This window comes from Oryx dammah, unplaced genomic scaffold (genome assembly GCF_014754425.2).
Source record: "Oryx dammah isolate SB20612 unplaced genomic scaffold, SCBI_Odam_1.1 HiC_scaffold_28, whole genome shotgun sequence".
Taxonomy (NCBI): domain Eukaryota; kingdom Metazoa; phylum Chordata; class Mammalia; order Artiodactyla; family Bovidae; genus Oryx; species Oryx dammah.
Window position 1 is genome coordinate 19,792,264 of NW_024070212.1, and position 16,716 is coordinate 19,808,979.

General features: G+C 48.0%; 2 protein-coding genes across 2 annotated transcripts; both read left to right on the forward strand.

Annotated features, from left to right (window-relative positions):
* The first annotated feature begins 387 nt into the window (after window positions 1-387).
* MTMR11 (myotubularin related protein 11) lies at window positions 388-9,460 on the forward strand. Its single transcript, XM_040230776.1, is given in 18 exon segments — window positions 388-590; window positions 937-1,027; window positions 1,953-2,074; window positions 2,579-2,639; window positions 2,810-2,952; window positions 3,420-3,498; window positions 3,626-3,761; window positions 4,014-4,101; window positions 4,259-4,347; window positions 4,433-4,557; window positions 5,003-5,069; window positions 5,314-5,384; window positions 5,901-6,067; window positions 6,329-6,502; window positions 7,625-7,801; window positions 8,231-8,524; window positions 8,802-8,933; window positions 8,935-9,460. Coding segments are annotated over 18 exon segments (2,142 nt in total). The 5' UTR covers window positions 388-524; the 3' UTR covers window positions 8,995-9,460.
* A 787-nt stretch (window positions 9,461-10,247) lies between these two features.
* Window positions 10,248-13,988, forward strand: SF3B4 (splicing factor 3b subunit 4). The gene is made up of 6 exons (XM_040230782.1): window positions 10,248-10,351; window positions 10,801-10,929; window positions 11,163-11,705; window positions 12,020-12,226; window positions 13,201-13,374; window positions 13,570-13,988. The coding sequence occupies exons 1-6, from the start codon at window positions 10,318-10,320 to the stop codon at window positions 13,755-13,757; spliced, it is 1,275 nt and encodes a 424-aa protein (XP_040086716.1). The 5' UTR covers window positions 10,248-10,317; the 3' UTR covers window positions 13,758-13,988.
* The last annotated feature ends 2,728 nt before the right edge of the window (window positions 13,989-16,716 follow it).

Here is a 16,716-nt window from a genome sequence, read left to right on the forward strand (position 1 = left end):
CTCACATCCCCTTAAGACAAAAACAGCTTCCCAGGGAAGCCATCAGTGAGTCCAGGGAAGTGGCCCAAATGATTCCAGTTTAATACTTGTCATTACTGCTTCCCTCAAATAGTCTACAAAGCTCATGAACAGAAAGAGGATAGGATCTGGGTTTGGAGTAAAGAAGCGAATGTGGTTTTCTCAGTTCCCCAGTTTTTCCTCACCTTTCTTAGGCTCTTCCACTTTCTCTCCACTTTTACAAAATTGTGTGTCTTCTCCTTTAAGGGGCTGGGCATCTCTTCCGCCCTCTCCAGAGTCGACTGAAGTTTCCGTGGAGCCTTCTCTAGCTGGACTGGACACACCTTTCAGAAGACCCCAAATCGTGCTCCTTGCACCTCAAGTGCTCCTTTCCCTTGAATCTTCCTCCTGCCCCTCTCCCTGACTTTCCTCCTGCTAGCTACAGGATTCAGCCTCTCCCCAAGGGGCTTGAGCATCCTCGAGGTTTTCCACCCTTGACCGCTCCATCCCCGGATGGAGCCAGAGAAATGTGGTGGGGGGGCCGGGGCCAGAGTTTCAACATCGCCCCCCAGAAGGAAGAGCCAGAGATGGGGGTAAGGAGAGGAAAAGGGCTTGGGGGAGGGGTTTATCATCTAGAGGGTGCGAATGGGGATGATGTGGAGAAAGAGAAGAATCTAGAGGAGGCGGAGGGTATTTCTCATTTCAGCCTCTGGTTGACAGTGCTTGGTCTTTTTTGCAGTCTCAAGTTCATTGTCTCATTATCCATTAACCAGCCCCTCCCTCCCTTAACTATCTGCCAACGCCTGTCCTAAGCTCTCCACAGCCACTGATCTCAGTTTCTCCTGAGAGTCTGAGTGTAGGCCTCCAAAGGTGGCTGCTGAAGTAACCCCAGACTCCAGGACCAGAGAAGCTTGGGGATTAACCCTACACCCTTCACAGCTCTCTGGACCGAAGTCTGTCCAGGGGACTGGGATGCCAGAGCCCAGGAGTCGTGAGCTGGGCAGCTGCCTGGCCTCTGGAGGCCTCCCAGGTAATAATGCCTTCTCAATACTTCTGATTTCCAGACTGTTCCAAATTTCACCCTCCTCAAACCCTGTTTCAAACCTCACTAAAGATACCTCTGTATTCCTCTTCTGGTTCAAAGTGCTTTTACCTGAGGTTTGCTCTGTTCTCTGCCTAGGGCTGGTTGGAGCTTGATGGTCCCTCTGTTTTCTTGACCCTGTTACTCCTCTCATTTACTTATTCAAAAATATTTGAGGGCCTAAAATCTCTCCTCCTAAGTTTTCATTCTTGTGGGGTTAGGGAGGAATCTTAGTCTTTCCTCTTTAGATTCTCCTGTCTGTTGCCGAAAAACTGGCCTCTGTTCACCTATGCTGAATAGAAAGAGCTTTAAAGGAGACAGAGCTTTAAAGGAGTAGAAAAGAGTAGCTTTATTACTTTGCCAGGCAAAGGGGGCCACAGCAAACTAACGCTTTCAAGACTGTGCCCTTCCCCTTCCTGGGAAGCTGGAAGAGGTCTTATAGTTTTAGGATGGGAAAATGGAACTGAAGATAAGGATCAGGGTTGATGTAGCCTTGTATTCTCCTCTTAGAGTCACTGGAATCAGGGCTGGCTTCGGGTCACTCCAGAACAGGTTCTGGTGGTCCTCGAGGTCATCGTCCTATGACATTCTTTCTGGAAAGAAGGATGCTCCCAGAGGAAAGGAGTGTTAGGGAAAGTTGTCTTGGAGGGGTAAGCATCAAGTAGACAGAAGGCAATCATTTTCAGAGTGCAATTAAGAAAGAGAGGGAGAACAAACATGGGTAGGTTGAGTGAGTGGAGAGAATAAAGGCTGCATAAGGGCTAACAATGGAGTCCCTCAACTAGTTTCTGCTACAGAATGAGAGGAGTGTGTGTATACAAGTGGGGGCAACACTGTGAACAGTCATAACCTGGCTTCCCTTCTTGCCCTGCAGGGGAGCAGATTCTAGCATGGGCCCCAGGGGTGAGAAGGGGGCTGGAACCTGAAATTCCTGGAACCCTGATCTGCAGCAACTTGAGGGTCACCTTCCAGCCCCGTGGATGGCAGCGGAGTCAGGTGAGAAGTTTAGGGCAGTGGAAAGGACAACTAGTGGCAAGTGGAAAGGGAGTCTAGAAGATTTAGACAAACATTATAGAAGTGAGATGCTGCTAAGTCGCTTCAGTCATGTCTGACTCTGTGCAACCCCAGAGACGGCAGCCTACCAGGCTCCTCTGTCCCTGGGATTCTCCAGGCAAGAACACTGGAGTGGGTTGCCATTTCCTTCTCCAGTGCATGAAAGTGAAAAGTAAAAGTGCAGTCGCTCAGTCGTGTCCAACTCTTTGCGACCCCATGGACTACAGCCTACCAGGCTCCTCTGTCCATGGGATTTTCCAGGCAAGAGTGCTGGAGTGGGGTGCCAGTGCCTTCTCTGAGAAGTGAGATAGTTATGCTTAAAAGGTTGCCTTCTAAGAGTATCAAGGATTGTCATTGGGAAGCATCTCTAGGGAGGTTAGGGCTGTCAAGATAGGACAATGAACGAGACTTCAGATGTCTTTAGCGTCAGTCATGTGCTTCCTCTAGGAGACTCCCCTGAGCAGTGAGTATGATTTTTCCCTGGCCAACATTGGGCGATTAGAGGCTGGTAAGTGCGGCGGTTTGGTGAAAGGGCTCACTGTGGGGGCTGGAACCCTTCCTCATCCTTCCTCTATTCTCAGAGGACAGACTGAGTGGATGGAGTGGGATGGGCTAGAAGAGTTCCTCCTAGAGGAACTCTGATCCATGGCTATACCACTCTTTAATTCTTGACTTCAGTGAATGGCCCGTCCCGAGTCCAGCTCCTCCGTCCAGGGTCCCTGCTTAAATTTATCCCTGAGGAGATTCTGATTCATGGCCAAGACTTTCGGCTACTCAGAGTCGGTTTTGAGGCTGGAGGACTAGAGCCTCAGGCTTTTCAGGTAAGAGGTCTCCAACCAAAGAACCCATCCTCCCCTTAGAATCTTAGGATCCTTTCCTTGACAATCCCCAATAGTCCCATCTCTCAAGATCCCTCTCATCATTCTCTCTGCTTCTCTCCTCTAGGAAAGACTAAAATTAGAGTATGGTGAAAGTGAAGGCCTGAGTTCTAGCCCAGCATTGCCAATTATCAGGAGTGTAACTGTGGACAAGTGTCTTCCTTTGAAAAACAGGGAGGGTTGGACAAGATTCTTCCCGATTCCTCCCAGCACTACCATTCTGTCATTTTGTGGTTCTAAATGTGTTCTCCTAACTCCAGTTCTCATGACCAGTGGAAGCTCCCTTTGTTAGGGACAGTCTTCACTTTTCTTCTCTATCAGTGGCCAAGATGGTGAAACAACATATGAGCCTTATTGCCTCCTTTTTACTTTAGTGTGAGGCAAAGGATGGGCTGTCGTTTCTTCCACAGGTGACCATGGCCATTGTCCAAGCCAGAGCTCAGAACAGTCCAGCCCAACAGTATGCAGGGATAACCCTGAGCAAGGCTGGTGAGTGAGGGTGCGCTGGGGTAAAGAAAGGGTAGAGTCTGAAAAGCAGAAGCTGGCTGGAGACAGAAGAGCTAAGCTGTCTCTGGTTCTTCTTCCTCCTCTTGTGCTGGCTGACCTCCTGCCCTAGGCCAGAGTTCTGACTCCAGAAAACCACCTATTCCCCTCTTGGAGACAATAGAAGACTGGGAGACTGAGCGGAAAAAGCAGGCAGCCAGGGGCTGGAGGGTCAGCACTGTCAATGAGAGGTTCGACGTAGCCACCAGGTGATGCCCCAGTCCACCCAACCCCGTGCTGCCCCATCAATCTTCTCACGCTACTCTGATCTTCTAAATCTTGGGACTTCCCACAAACTCCAGCCTCCAAGGACATCCACGAAGCTAGCCCCCTTATCCCCTAGATCTCTAAACCTGAGATCCTTCAGAAAGATCCCCTCCTAAGCAACCTCCTTATAACAACAGGTTTGCATTGTATTGAGGTCACTGGGCCATGCTGTGACATAACTCTCAATTTCACAGCCTCCCTCGTTACTTCTGGGTCCCTAACCGAACGCTGGACAGTGAGGTCAGGAGAGCATTTGGCCACTTCCACCAGGGCCGTGGACCGGTCAGTGTGGGGATGATGGTAATATTTGGGGATTAAAGGGTCATGGGAGGTTAGGGGTCACTGTGAAGGGAGGGGATCCCTGAGGTCAGTGTTGGGGCAAGGGTAGGGTGGGGCTAGGAGTTTCTCCCTCAGTGATCCTTCTCTCATCCATGTGAAGCGCCTGTCCTGGCATCACCCTGGGGGCAGTGATCTTCTTCGTTGTGGGGGCTTCTATACAGCCAGTGACCCCAACAAGGAGGATATCAGGTGAGGGGAGGTTTGATAAGCAGAATCAAGGGTTAGATGTGAGGGGCAGACACCTTCCCTTACTTTTTGATTCCCTTCCCTCCAGAGCAGTGGAGTCCATGCTTCAGGCTGGGCATTCAGATGTTGTCCTGGTAGACACCATGGATGAGCTGCCTAGTCTTGCAGATGTCCAACTTGCTCACCTGAGGCTGAGGGCCCTCTGCCTGCCTGGTGAGATAAACTTTGACCCCTCACCCCACCTCTAGGTCTGTTGACCCTAACCTGGTTTACCCTTTTGCCTGATATGGATGAGTACTCCTTCAGCCCAATAATCCTTGGTTTTCCACTCAACTCCCATTTCCCACAGACTCATTGATTTCCTGTCTTCCTGATCCCAACATTTTTTTTTTTAGGCAGCTTTATTGAAATATAATTTACGTACCATAAAATTCACCCTTCACCCATCTTGAGTGCACAATTCAAAGCATTTCATTGTATTTACAATGTTGTACAACCATCACAACTTAATTGTAGAAACCTCATAGCCATTTATAGTTACTTCTCATTCCTTTCCCCATAAGCAACAACTACCCAACTTATTACCCCTTAATTCTGGACCCTGAATCCCCAGTTCTCCTGATCTCTTTGCCCTTCTGACTCCTCTGCACTCTCTCAGATTCATCTGTGGCTGAGGATAAATGGCTCTCAGCTCTGGAAGGAACACGATGGTTGGACTACACCAGGTACTCCATCTTTTTCTGGCATGATTTATAATTCAAACTTCTGTTAACTTGGACTCCTCAATCTTCCATTAACTCTTCTCCTTGGTTCCCCAAGAAGACTGTTATTTGTTGCTCCTTAGAAGGCGGTGGGGGGGTGGGGGGTGCGGGGGCAGGAATTGGGAGTCTGCCCCCATAGTATCCCATGACCCATCACTCCCTTCCTCTAGGCCTATTGTTCTCTTCTCTTCCTCACCCACCCCTCCAGGTCTTGTCTTCGAAAGGCCAGTGACATCTCAGTCTTAGTGACATCCAGGGTTCGCTCTGTAGTACTTCAAGGTGAGTTTCTTGGGCCAACCCACTCCATTCCTTGCTTTTTTTCTTTACTCACCTGACTGGATTATGCTCAGGGAGGTCTAGAGTATCCTTGTCCCCTTCCAGTGCTGGCATCCTCTCTCATTTTGCTAGGAATTACTCGTGTTTCAGGGCTACTTCTGCCTCCCCATTAAGCTTGTGGTCCCTAACAGAGGGCTTCTCAGCCTTCTGTTCCTGTCCTTCCATCAGTGGATGGGGGCTGGGATTGGGGGCTGGGGAAGGAAAATGAGGAAAACTGGTTTGGCATTTGATTCTGCTTCCTACATGTGAAGCTGGGTATTTCTTGGTGGAGTGTATGAAGTGAATCACTCAAGGTCTTTGTTTTTTCTTCACTTTTATGTGCCCTCTCAATCCTACCTACCCAAAACTTCCCCCCTCTGTGCCTCTTACTTCCTCCTGCCATGTTTCCTTTTCTCACTCTCTTCTGCCCTAGTTTCTTGGTCTTTCTTTCTTTGTCCCTTATCCCTCTTTATCACCCAGAGCGCGGTGATCGTGATTTCAATGGCCTCCTCTCTTCACTCGTCCAGCTGCTTTCAGCCCCTGAAGCCCGAACACTGCTTGGCTTCCAATCATTAGTGCAACGAGAGTGGGTGGCAGCTGGACATCCTTTCCTGACCCGACTTGGGGGATCTGGGGCCAGTGAAGAGGTGAGAATGTTTGGGGAGGGTGTTATTAAGAAGTAGAGGGATGAGAAAATGACATACTAAAATCCACTGGAGGTGAATTAGGTCCAAATTAGGTCTGAGGTTGGGCTGAGCTTGAAAGGAGATCCTGATGAGGGACCACAACCCCCTACCTCAACTGATTTCCACTCCCTGACCTTCTTAGTGTCCCCATTCCCATGTCACTCATCCTCCCCATTTAAGTCCCCACACACCCTTCCAACCTCTTAATTTCCCTCTTCTCAGGCCCCAGTGTTTCTCCTCTTCCTTGATTGCGTCTGGCAGCTCCTCCAGCAGTTTCCAGCTGAGTTTGAATTTTCTGAGTTCTTCCTTCTTGCTCTTCATGACAGTGTCAGAGTTCCTGACACCCTTACATTCTTGAGAGACACTCCCTGGGAGCGTGGAAAGCAGAGTGGACAGGTCAGTGACTTCCATTTTTGGCTTTCCCCTACCCATTAAGTACTCTCTGGGAGTTTCCTGGGCTAGTGGTGAGGATTCTGGGCATTCACTGCCATGGCCCAGGTTCAGTTACTGGTCGGGGAACTAGGATCCCACAAGCTGTTTAGTATAGCCAACAAAAGAACTACTCTCTGAAGTTTATTCTTGAATATGAAAAGTGGTCTGCAGGTGGGAAAGGGGGAGGAGGTCGGCACTTTCTTTCAGGACTGGACTTTCACCCTACATCTGATTCTTTTCTTTGTGTGTGGCTGTGCTGGGTCCTCATTGCTGAGTGGGCTCTTCTTTCAGTTCAGTTCAGTTCAGTCGCTCAGTCGTGTCCGACTCTTTGCGACCCCATGAATCGCAGCACGCCAGGCCTCCCTGTCCATCACCAACTCCTGCAGTTCACTCAGACTCACGCCCATCGAGTCAGTGATGCCATCCAGCCAAATCATCCTCTGTTGTCCCCTTCTCTTCCTGCCCCCAACCCCTCCCAGCATCAGAGTCTTTTCCAATGAGTCAACTCTTTGCATGAGGTGGCCAAAGTACTGGAGTTTCAGCTTCAGCATCATTTCCTCCAAAGAAATCCCAGGGCTGATCTCCTTCAGAATGGACTGGTTGGATCTCCTTGCAGTCCAAGGGACTCTCAAGAGTCTTCTCCAACACCACAGTTCAAAAGCATCAATTCTTCGGCGCTCAGCCTTCTTCACAGTCCAACTCTCACATTAGTTGCAGCATATTCTCCAGTTGTGGTGCATGGAGTTCTCATTGTGGTGGCTTCTCTTGTTGCGGAGCATGGGCTCTAGGGTGTGCAGGCTTCAGTAGTTGTGGCGTGTGGGCTCAGTAGTTGCGACTCCCAAGCTCTAGATCACAGGCTCAATAGTCATGGTGCTCAGGCTTAGTTGCTTCAAGGTAGATGAGATCTTTCTGGACCAGGGATTCAACCTGTGCCTCTTGCACTGGCAGGTGGATTCTTTACCACTGAGCCACCAGGGAAGCCTTACATCTGATTCTTAGAATAAGATGAGTTTCACGGTTTATCTCTAAACTGGGGAGGATTATATATTTGTGTTTAACCTTCCTCTTCTTGTTTCCTCTGTCTAGTTCAACAACTATACACAAGTCTATACCCCTGGGTTCCCAGGGGCTGGGAACTCTATTAACCCACAACTATCTGTCTGGGACTGGAATTTACGCTACAGCAATAAACAAATACTACAATTCTGTAATCCTGGCTATAACCCAGAACACTGCCCAGATTCCTGGCTCCCTAGACAGCAGGTAAAGTGTCTGAAGTTCCTAAATTCCTTTGATTCTTTTCACAGGCTCATCCTACTAGATGAGGAAAAGTGATAGTGTCTGAGTTCCTCATTCCCCTTCTGGTGTCATTTATAGTCCTAACTGTCCCCAGGAAGACAGAAATCCTACAAATCACAAATGGCATCTTTTTTTGGTCCTCCTCATCCTTATTAGTCTTCCTGTCTCATGCACACATTTTTGTTTCCCTAAAATCAACTTTAATCAGTCCTGAGGCCTAGTTTGAAGTCTAATAAGGCGATCAGATAAAATGTTCTCAGGAGGAGGCTTGTAGTTTGATAACTGGTACAGTGTGCAGTGGGTGACAGCTGGACATTCCTTCATGACCCAGTTTGGGGAAACTGGGGGTCATCAGGTTTCTAGGTTACCAGTTGATTTCCTGTTCCTCCTTAGCCAAGCTTCATGGTTCCTGGGCCCCCCAGTTCCGTGTGGCTCTTCTCTAGAGGGGCCCTGACACCCCTGAGTCAACTCTGTCCTTGGCGGGACAGTCCCTCCCTGCTGGCAGTCTCTTCTCGTTGGCTCCCTCGACCTGCTATCTCTTCTGAAAGCCTGGCTGATCAGGAGTGGGGGCTCCCCTCACACTGGGGAGCTTGCCCTTTACCCCCAGGACTGCTGCTGCCTGGATGTCTGGGACCCCAGATCAGGCTCTGGAGACGCTGCTACCTGAGGGGAAGGCCTGAGGTCCAGGTGAGAAGGGAAGACAAAAATTGGGAGTGGGAGAAGGGGTTTGACTTCTGAACCAGATGTTCTAGGAGAAACCAAATGTTTCCAGGAGGCAGAAGGGCAAGGGTTTGGGGGACTGGGAAGTTAGATACCATTCCTATTGGTATCAAAGTGGATAGATTTGGGAGTGTGGGAAAACTGCTTCTGGCTTATATCAAGTGGAACCTAAGGGATAGTTGGAGGAGGAAAGGGAACTAAGAGAATTAAGGATCCTCTCTGCCTCTCTTCACCCTCTTCCCAGATGGGCCTTTCAGCTCCCACAATCTCTGGTCTCCAGGAGGAGCTATCCCATCTTCAGGAGTTATTAAGGAAATGGACACCACGAATATCTCCCGAGGATCACTCCAAGAAAAGAAACCCAAATACCATTCTCTCCCAATCCCATTGAAATTGCTGGCTTTCTCATGGGCAGGGCAGAGGGTGGTCTGGGATGAAGGAGAGTTTTGTTTAATCCTTCAGTTTTTCTTAGCTGGTCTTGCTGCCTCAGCTTTCATGAACAAGATCACTGACCTGAGTTTCTATTGAAGATGAGTGGTGCTAACCTTATCCAACTCTTATCCTGCCTTGTTTGGTTTAAACAGTTGTTATCATTTGAAGAATTAAGAAACAAAAACAATCCAGAAGACTGCCTCTCTTTTTCAGAGCAATTCCATGTCTTTGGGATGGAAATTTTGGATATTGCGCTGGTAAATTGTGATTTTCAGATATTCTGTTTATGCGTGCCAACAAGATGGCCTACAGACCTCCTTCTCTTGCTGCTTAATTCCAATTCCTATTTCTTCCCTTACAGTTTTCTATGGGTATGGAATATACACGGGACACCCTATCTCTTCCAATTATATATTTTCGTCGTGACATTTCTATTTAAGGAGTTCATTAAAGCACAATATTTATACACGCCGCTGGCATTGTTTGTGTCTGATTAAGGGAACCTTAGGTAAGGGAGTGGTGGGAGAGGAGGGAAAGGAATGTGACCCACGAAGGGACGGTACCGACCATATTACTGCTAAGGAAGTGAGGGGCTGGGCTGCGTGTGGCGCTGCAGGATTCACAATTTAAGGTCCTCTCTTCCGTGTAGACGGGGCAAAGGCACACCCAGATGTAGCTGGAGTGCAGGGTGTGCTCTGGAGGTCGAGGCCGAGGCCTCTGGGCTTCAGTATCAAACCCCCGCAAACTTCGGTACCACCCACCTCCGAGCCTCAGGTTCCCCTCCTATGCAGTGAGTAGGCGAGCTCAGACATTCCACAATTCCCTCCCTGAGGAAAAAGGAAATACCTCAAGCCCAGGCCTGGGCTGTGAGGCAGCGTCTGTTCAAGGACTGCGGGTTGGGATGGACGGTTGTCCCCACGCCTTGCGTTGAGGAGTTCCTCTGCACACCCTTCTAAGGGGAAAGAAAAGGCTACAAAACACATGAAAACTAAAGTTTTGTTCTCCCAGCTTCTGAAGTGACATTTTCGGGAGCACTGTGACCCTTTAACTTCTAACACTGCCTTAAAAGAGACAGAACGTTTCCTTTTCACGTTCCCCGCCACGTCCGCTCATAGTAGCACTTCTGCACGGGAGCGTGCACTAAAGCGCACCACTGCCTCAGCCGCTTCCAGTGTCAGCGTCTCCTAAGATGGCCGAGGCCGCTTCCGGCTCCTCCCCTGCCGCGGCCCCGCCCACCACCTCACGTCAGCCTTCGCCTCGGAAGTGGAAGTAGTGACTGAGGTCAGGGGGCGGGATCGCTGCCTGGAGACGGCGGGAGCGCTTTCGCCATGGCGGCCGGGCCGATCTCCGAGCGAAACCAGGGTGACTGGAGGGGACAAACCCAGAATGGACTCTGGGGGTTTGAGGGACCTCGACTAGGCCCAGCAATGTTTCCGCTGGGGTGGGAGATTTTGCCTTCCGAAGGGCGCGAGACTGGTCCCGATGCCTTATGGGGACGGGATGGACAGACTTGAGGCCTGTAGTTGTGATGCTGTGTCCAATCCTCTGCTGCCTTCCCACTCAAAAAAAAAAAAAACCAGAAGAAAAAGAAAAGTTACAGAGTGAACTTGCACCGTAACTCTAATTAGACATAAGATTGTCTATTTTTGGAAAGGAAGAGCTTCTAAAAGCTTAATCTAACATCTTTTTGTTTTTTCGCTTTTCTACCCCATCTCCACCCCCACTTCCTCCGCCTGGGTTCCATCTTCATGTTCCCGTTACCTCCCTATTTCCCCTCGTCTCTGTCCTCACCGCTTAATCCTGTCTTCCAGATGCCACTGTGTACGTGGGGGGCCTCGATGAGAAGGTTAGCGAACCACTGCTGTGGGAACTATTTCTCCAGGCAGGACCAGTAGTGAACACGCACATGCCAAAAGATAGAGTCACTGGTCAGCACCAAGGTGAGTACACAGCAAAAAGTACAGTTAACGTATGGAGGGGACAGACTGCTCCTGGAGGTCCCAGTGGTATTAAGCGTTTTGGAGTGAGCAAACTAAAGATTTTGTTTCTGAAACCATTCTCAATTGAAGTTGGGATTATTATTTCTTATCCTTCGTGCTTTAGAAGATAAATGAGTTATAAACTCGTTTTTAAATCACTTCAGTTGCTAACCTCTTCTTTTCCACTTCCCCAGGCTATGGCTTTGTGGAATTCTTGAGTGAGGAAGATGCTGACTATGCCATTAAGATCATGAACATGATCAAACTCTATGGGAAGCCAATACGGGTGAACAAGGCATCAGCTCACAACAAAAACCTGGATGTGGGGGCCAACATTTTTATTGGGAACCTGGACCCAGAGATTGATGAGAAGTTGCTTTATGATACTTTTAGCGCCTTTGGGGTCATCTTACAAACCCCCAAGATTATGCGGGACCCTGACACAGGCAACTCCAAAGGTTATGCCTTTATTAATTTTGCTTCATTTGATGCTTCGGATGCAGCGATTGAGGCCATGAATGGGCAGTACCTCTGTAACCGCCCAATCACTGTGTCCTATGCATTCAAGAAGGACTCCAAGGGTGAGCGCCATGGCTCAGCCGCTGAAAGACTTCTGGCAGCACAGAACCCGCTCTCCCAGGCTGACCGCCCTCATCAGCTATTTGCAGATGCACCCCCTCCACCATCTGCTCCCAATCCTGTGGTATCATCATTGGGATCTGGGCTTCCTCCACCAGGTAAAGCTTTTGATAAAAAATGTCTTGGGTTGGAAGGGTGGGGCCAGGAAGAAGGAAAAATAACCTGGCAAGGAGGGGACATTGAGTCATTAGGTGATGAGAAAGGGGTTGAGGGATGATGATTGTGGTGGGAAGAAAGTTGTTGAGTTTTCTCCAGAAGGTTGTTGTTCGAGTCACTTAATGTTGCTTCTGACTTCAGAGAGCTGGGAGGAGGGGAAAAGAGCTCATTCTGCCTGGAAAGGCCAGGGTGGAACAGGCTCTCTAAAGGCACTCTCTGCTCACTATCATTAACTGTTTTTCCATTTTCCCTATAGGCATGCCTCCTCCTGGCTCCTTCCCACCTCCAGTACCACCTCCTGGAGCCCTTCCTCCTGGGATACCCCCAGCCATGCCACCACCACCTATGCCTCCTGGGGCTGGAGGACATGGCCCCCCATCAGCGGGAACCCCAGGGGCTGGACATCCTGGACACGGACACTCACATCCTCACCCATTCCCACCGGGTGGGATGCCCCATCCAGGTGGGTGTTCTTTGCTGGGAGGGAGAGGGATGAGCTTGGTAGAGGAGCTCTGTCAGTACTTAATGCTCTGTTCTTTGTCCTTTAACAATAATAGATAGTGCCCAAGCTCTCCTTTCTTTCAGACATTCTTTTAGGAAAAAAATGCAAGATACTTTACCGTTTATTTTAACAACCATCATGCTGTCTTCATTTCTTGTTTAAGTTTTACCAAAGAGAACAGGCTCTCTGCATTGGTTCTTTACCACTAGCGCCACCTGGGAAGCCCAGGCTCTCCTATCCTCATTATTTCACTCCTAATTTATTGTAGTAATACCCTAACTGACACTTTGACTCTAATTATCTCTACTTTGATTGATTATCTGAGAGTAATTTTTCTTAAATACAGATATTCACACACCTTTGCTCAAAATTCTTCTGTTGCTCCCTTTTACTTAGAGTGAAACCCAAACTCGCTATCATAGCATTCTAGGTTTTGCACAATCTGTGGCTCCTGCCCGTTACTCCCATGACTGCAAGCTGTTCTACTGGGTTTCCTTTAACATACTGTGCTGTTGATCACATCCATGCTTTGCACCTGCTGATTTTTTTCTGCCTGGAATGTTCTTTTCTCACTCTGTTGTCCACCTGAAAAATTCCTGTTCATCCTTTAGAATTAGATCTTTGCTGTGACAGTGTCTCTGTTATCTTCCCAGATTCTATTCAGTAGAATAATCACGTCATTCTGCAGCACTGTTACAATGCCTAAATCATGGAAGGAGCGAATGGGCTTCAGGGACTGGGGAGCTGTAGGGTAGTTGGTTGATTTATTCTCTTGGGATGGAGTCAAAGATAAGGGCACTTTTTACCAGCTTTAATTTCTGTATTCTATCTGATGTCACTTTCTTCATTTTCTTCTCTGTCTTGTTTTCTTTGCCCTCCTGTCCTCTAACTTCCTTTTGTCTCATTTCTCACTGTGTCTTGTTTTGTTCTCATAGGGATGTCTCAGATGCAGTTGGCCCACCATGGCCCTCATGGCTTAGGGCACCCCCATGCTGGGCCGCCTGGCTCTGGGGGGCAGCCACCACCCCGACCACCACCTGGAATGCCTCATCCTGGACCTCCTCCAATGGGCATGCCCCCCCGAGGGCCTCCATTTGGCTCTCCTATGGGTGAGTAGTCTTTGGCCACCTCCCTCATCCTCACATATTGTTCATGCAGCTTGTTTTGTCACACCTCTTATCCCCTGCACTTTCTTTTCTTCTCTTTCTTTTTACTATCTCCCAGTGTATCCTCTCCTTACATTGTCCCAATATGAACTGTCTCCTATTCCTTGTTTTTACTTAGTTTTCCTTTTTTACCTGCAGGTCACCCAGGTCCTATGCCTCCGCATGGTATGCGTGGACCTCCTCCACTGATGCCTCCTCATGGATACACTGGCCCTCCACGACCTCCACCCTATGGCTACCAGCGGGGGCCCCTTCCTCCACCCAGACCCACTCCCCGACCTCCAGTGCCCCCTCGAGGCCCACTTCGAGGCCCTCTCCCTCAGTGATTTCTCATTGTTTTTCCTCCTGTTGTAGCCTCCCAATATCTATTCACTTCCTGGGACCAATCAGAGTTGCTATAGCTCCGAGGGGCTAAGGCACTAATCCCTCTCAGGCTTTTCTTTTGTAAGTGTAATTTTTTCACAGGAGGCTGTATTTTATTTTATTTTTTCCTAAGTGTTTTTTCCCTGAGTGTTTTACAAATACCCAGAGAAAATTAAACGAAACTCCTTGTTTATCATTTGTGGTGCTTAACTTGACAGAATAACTTCTTTTTCCCTGAGAAGAGATGTCCGTATATTGGGAGAAGAACGGTAAGGTAGGAGTGAGGGTGTTTATTCCAAGTTTTAAAGACTTAACTCTATAACGTGCTATTGCAAATGCTGGACTGCTGTGTACTGCAGCACTTGATTCATTACATCAAAGTTATACATAAGATGAAGACCCAGTATCTGTGGCATAGTTATTGTGAGTATAAAGTTAGAATAGAAGTAAAGTTCCTGGAAATAAGATGGCAAAAATAGGAAGTAACATGCACAAAGCTATTCATTGCAGCACTATTTGTAATAACAGATTGGAAACAACTCTCATATCAGCCAGTAGGGGACTGGTTGAATAAACTGGTAAATCTATACAGTAGGATACTAAGCAGCAGTAAAAAGGAATGAGGGAGACTCTACACACTGATTGAAGAGATCATGAGGCTATATTAAGTGAAGAAAGTAGCATGTAGAACAGAATGTATAATGTGCTTTCTTATCTAAAGGGTGACACATAATGTATGTTATACATTTGTCTCTATTTTAAAAATGAAAGGATAGGGCTTCCCTGGAGCTCCAGAGGTTAAGACTCTGCTTCAACTCCAAGGGCCACAGATCCAGTCCCTGGTTGGAGAGCTAAGATCCCACATGCTACACGGCCAGAAAAAGGAAGGATAAACCATAAACTAATGGAAATTGATACCCACTGGGGGAAGGGAAGGAATATGGAGAGAAACTGGATTTCTCAAGCATACTGTGTTATTGTGGAACCATGTATCTTAAATGGTAGCAAAGTAATTGCAATGGGACTGTAGGAACTCAGTAATCCTTCATTTTCTTTTGTTCTTTATACTGCCAAATATCTTGGGTAAGGGATTTGTATCTTATTCCTATTTCTTTTCTCGTCAGGCCTTCCAAACCTGATTTATATCATATTTAAATCTGTGCTCAGACTTTAAGTAACTAGATCAAATCCAATGGCCTATTCTTTCCTTTGCCACATTTAATCCTGTTATATCATCCTCTTCTCCAAAGCTCTTTATGGCTTATGTAACCATGAACTTTAAACTCCAGGCAAGAAAAGGTCAGCCTGGCCCTCTTGTTCTTTTGCATCATTCTCATTCAGGTAATGTCGTACACACAAGGACTCTGCTGGTGGCCACTGAAGATACAAAGATGAGCAGGGCAGTTCTGTCTGATCATTACCAGGGGGGTGTGAAAGTGTTAGTTGCTCAGTTGTGTCTGACTCTTTGTGTCCCCACGGATCATAGCCCACGAGGCTTCTCCGACCATGGAATTCTCCAGGCAAGAACACTGGAGTGGGTTGCCATTTCCTTCTCCAGGGCATCTTCCCAGTCCAGGGATCAAACCTGGGTCTCCCACATTGCAGGCAGTCTCTACCGTCTGAGCCACCAGGGCGGTAGACTGATACATGAGATTATTATGAAACAAAATATTTTGAGAGTGTAAGGAAGGGTATCCAACCTGGCCTGAAAGTCCAAGAAAACTTCCTGGGAAAATGATAGTTGAATGATCTTGAAGGTGAGAAGCTTCTCAGACTAAGATGAAGGGAAACTCATTCCATATCTGTGGGATGCTTCTGAGCATAAGTAAAAGACTGATAAGTAGCATAGTATGTAATGTGCTAAAGCTAAAGCTGTTCAGTGCTGGAGGCAAGATGAGGTCAGAACCAGTCTGGGAGTGCCCAAAGATTAGTTCTCAGCCCTTCTCACATTGTGGCACAGAACCATTTCAAACAGCACACAGATAGGATGCTTCAGGCTTTAGACTATTGGCTTAAGAATTCTAGGTTCCTCTGTCCATGGGATTTCCCAGGCAAGAATACTGGAGTGGGTTGTCATCTCCTCCGACCCAGGGATCGAACCAGCATCTCCTGTGTCTCCTGCATTGGCAGGTGGACTCTGCCGCTTTACCACTGGGAAGCCTCCAGTGGGGAGATATTTAAAAGGCAAGTTAGGACTTGGTATTAGATTGGATACAATGAATGAAGGGAAGAGTGGAATCAAAGATGAGAGTATGCAGCAGGAAGAATTTGGGGAAGCAGGATAAAGATGATAAGCATAATTTTGGGTATGTTGACTTTGTAGTGTGTTGGAAGGTGTGCAGGTTGAGTCATCTAGTGGATGTCTGATTACATATGCCAAAAGCTTGGGGGAAGGACTTCTCTGGCGATCCAGTGGTTAAGATTCTGTGCTTCCACTGCAGGGTGTACAGGTTTCATCCCTGCTCGCGGAACTAAGAGCCTGCATGCAGCACTTACACTGGCCAAACTAAAAACTTGGGGGAAGATTAGACATGGTATTTCACATCATGACTGGATACCAGGCTTCTGAGTCACAAGGGGACGAACTGACCACCTTAATTTCAAGCAGAGTTCTGCTATATGTGGTCATAAACTGAGGTCCCAGAAACGCTTGGAACCTGGCATAGCCAGCAGCTGGATCCTGGCCCCCCACACCAGAGGCCAACACTGGAGCATCCCCAGGTGTTGGGAAGCTTTGTCTCAGTCTCTGTGTGCTTTCTGCCTTCAGGTATCTATCAAATGAATGGATTCTTCTGAGATCTCACTTCCTTGATTGGAGATTGAACCTGGGCTGTGGCAGTGAAAGCCTGTAATCCTAACCACTAGGCCACCAGGGAACTCCTCCTATGAGGCATTTCTGGCTGTTTTCTGATATCATGTTGA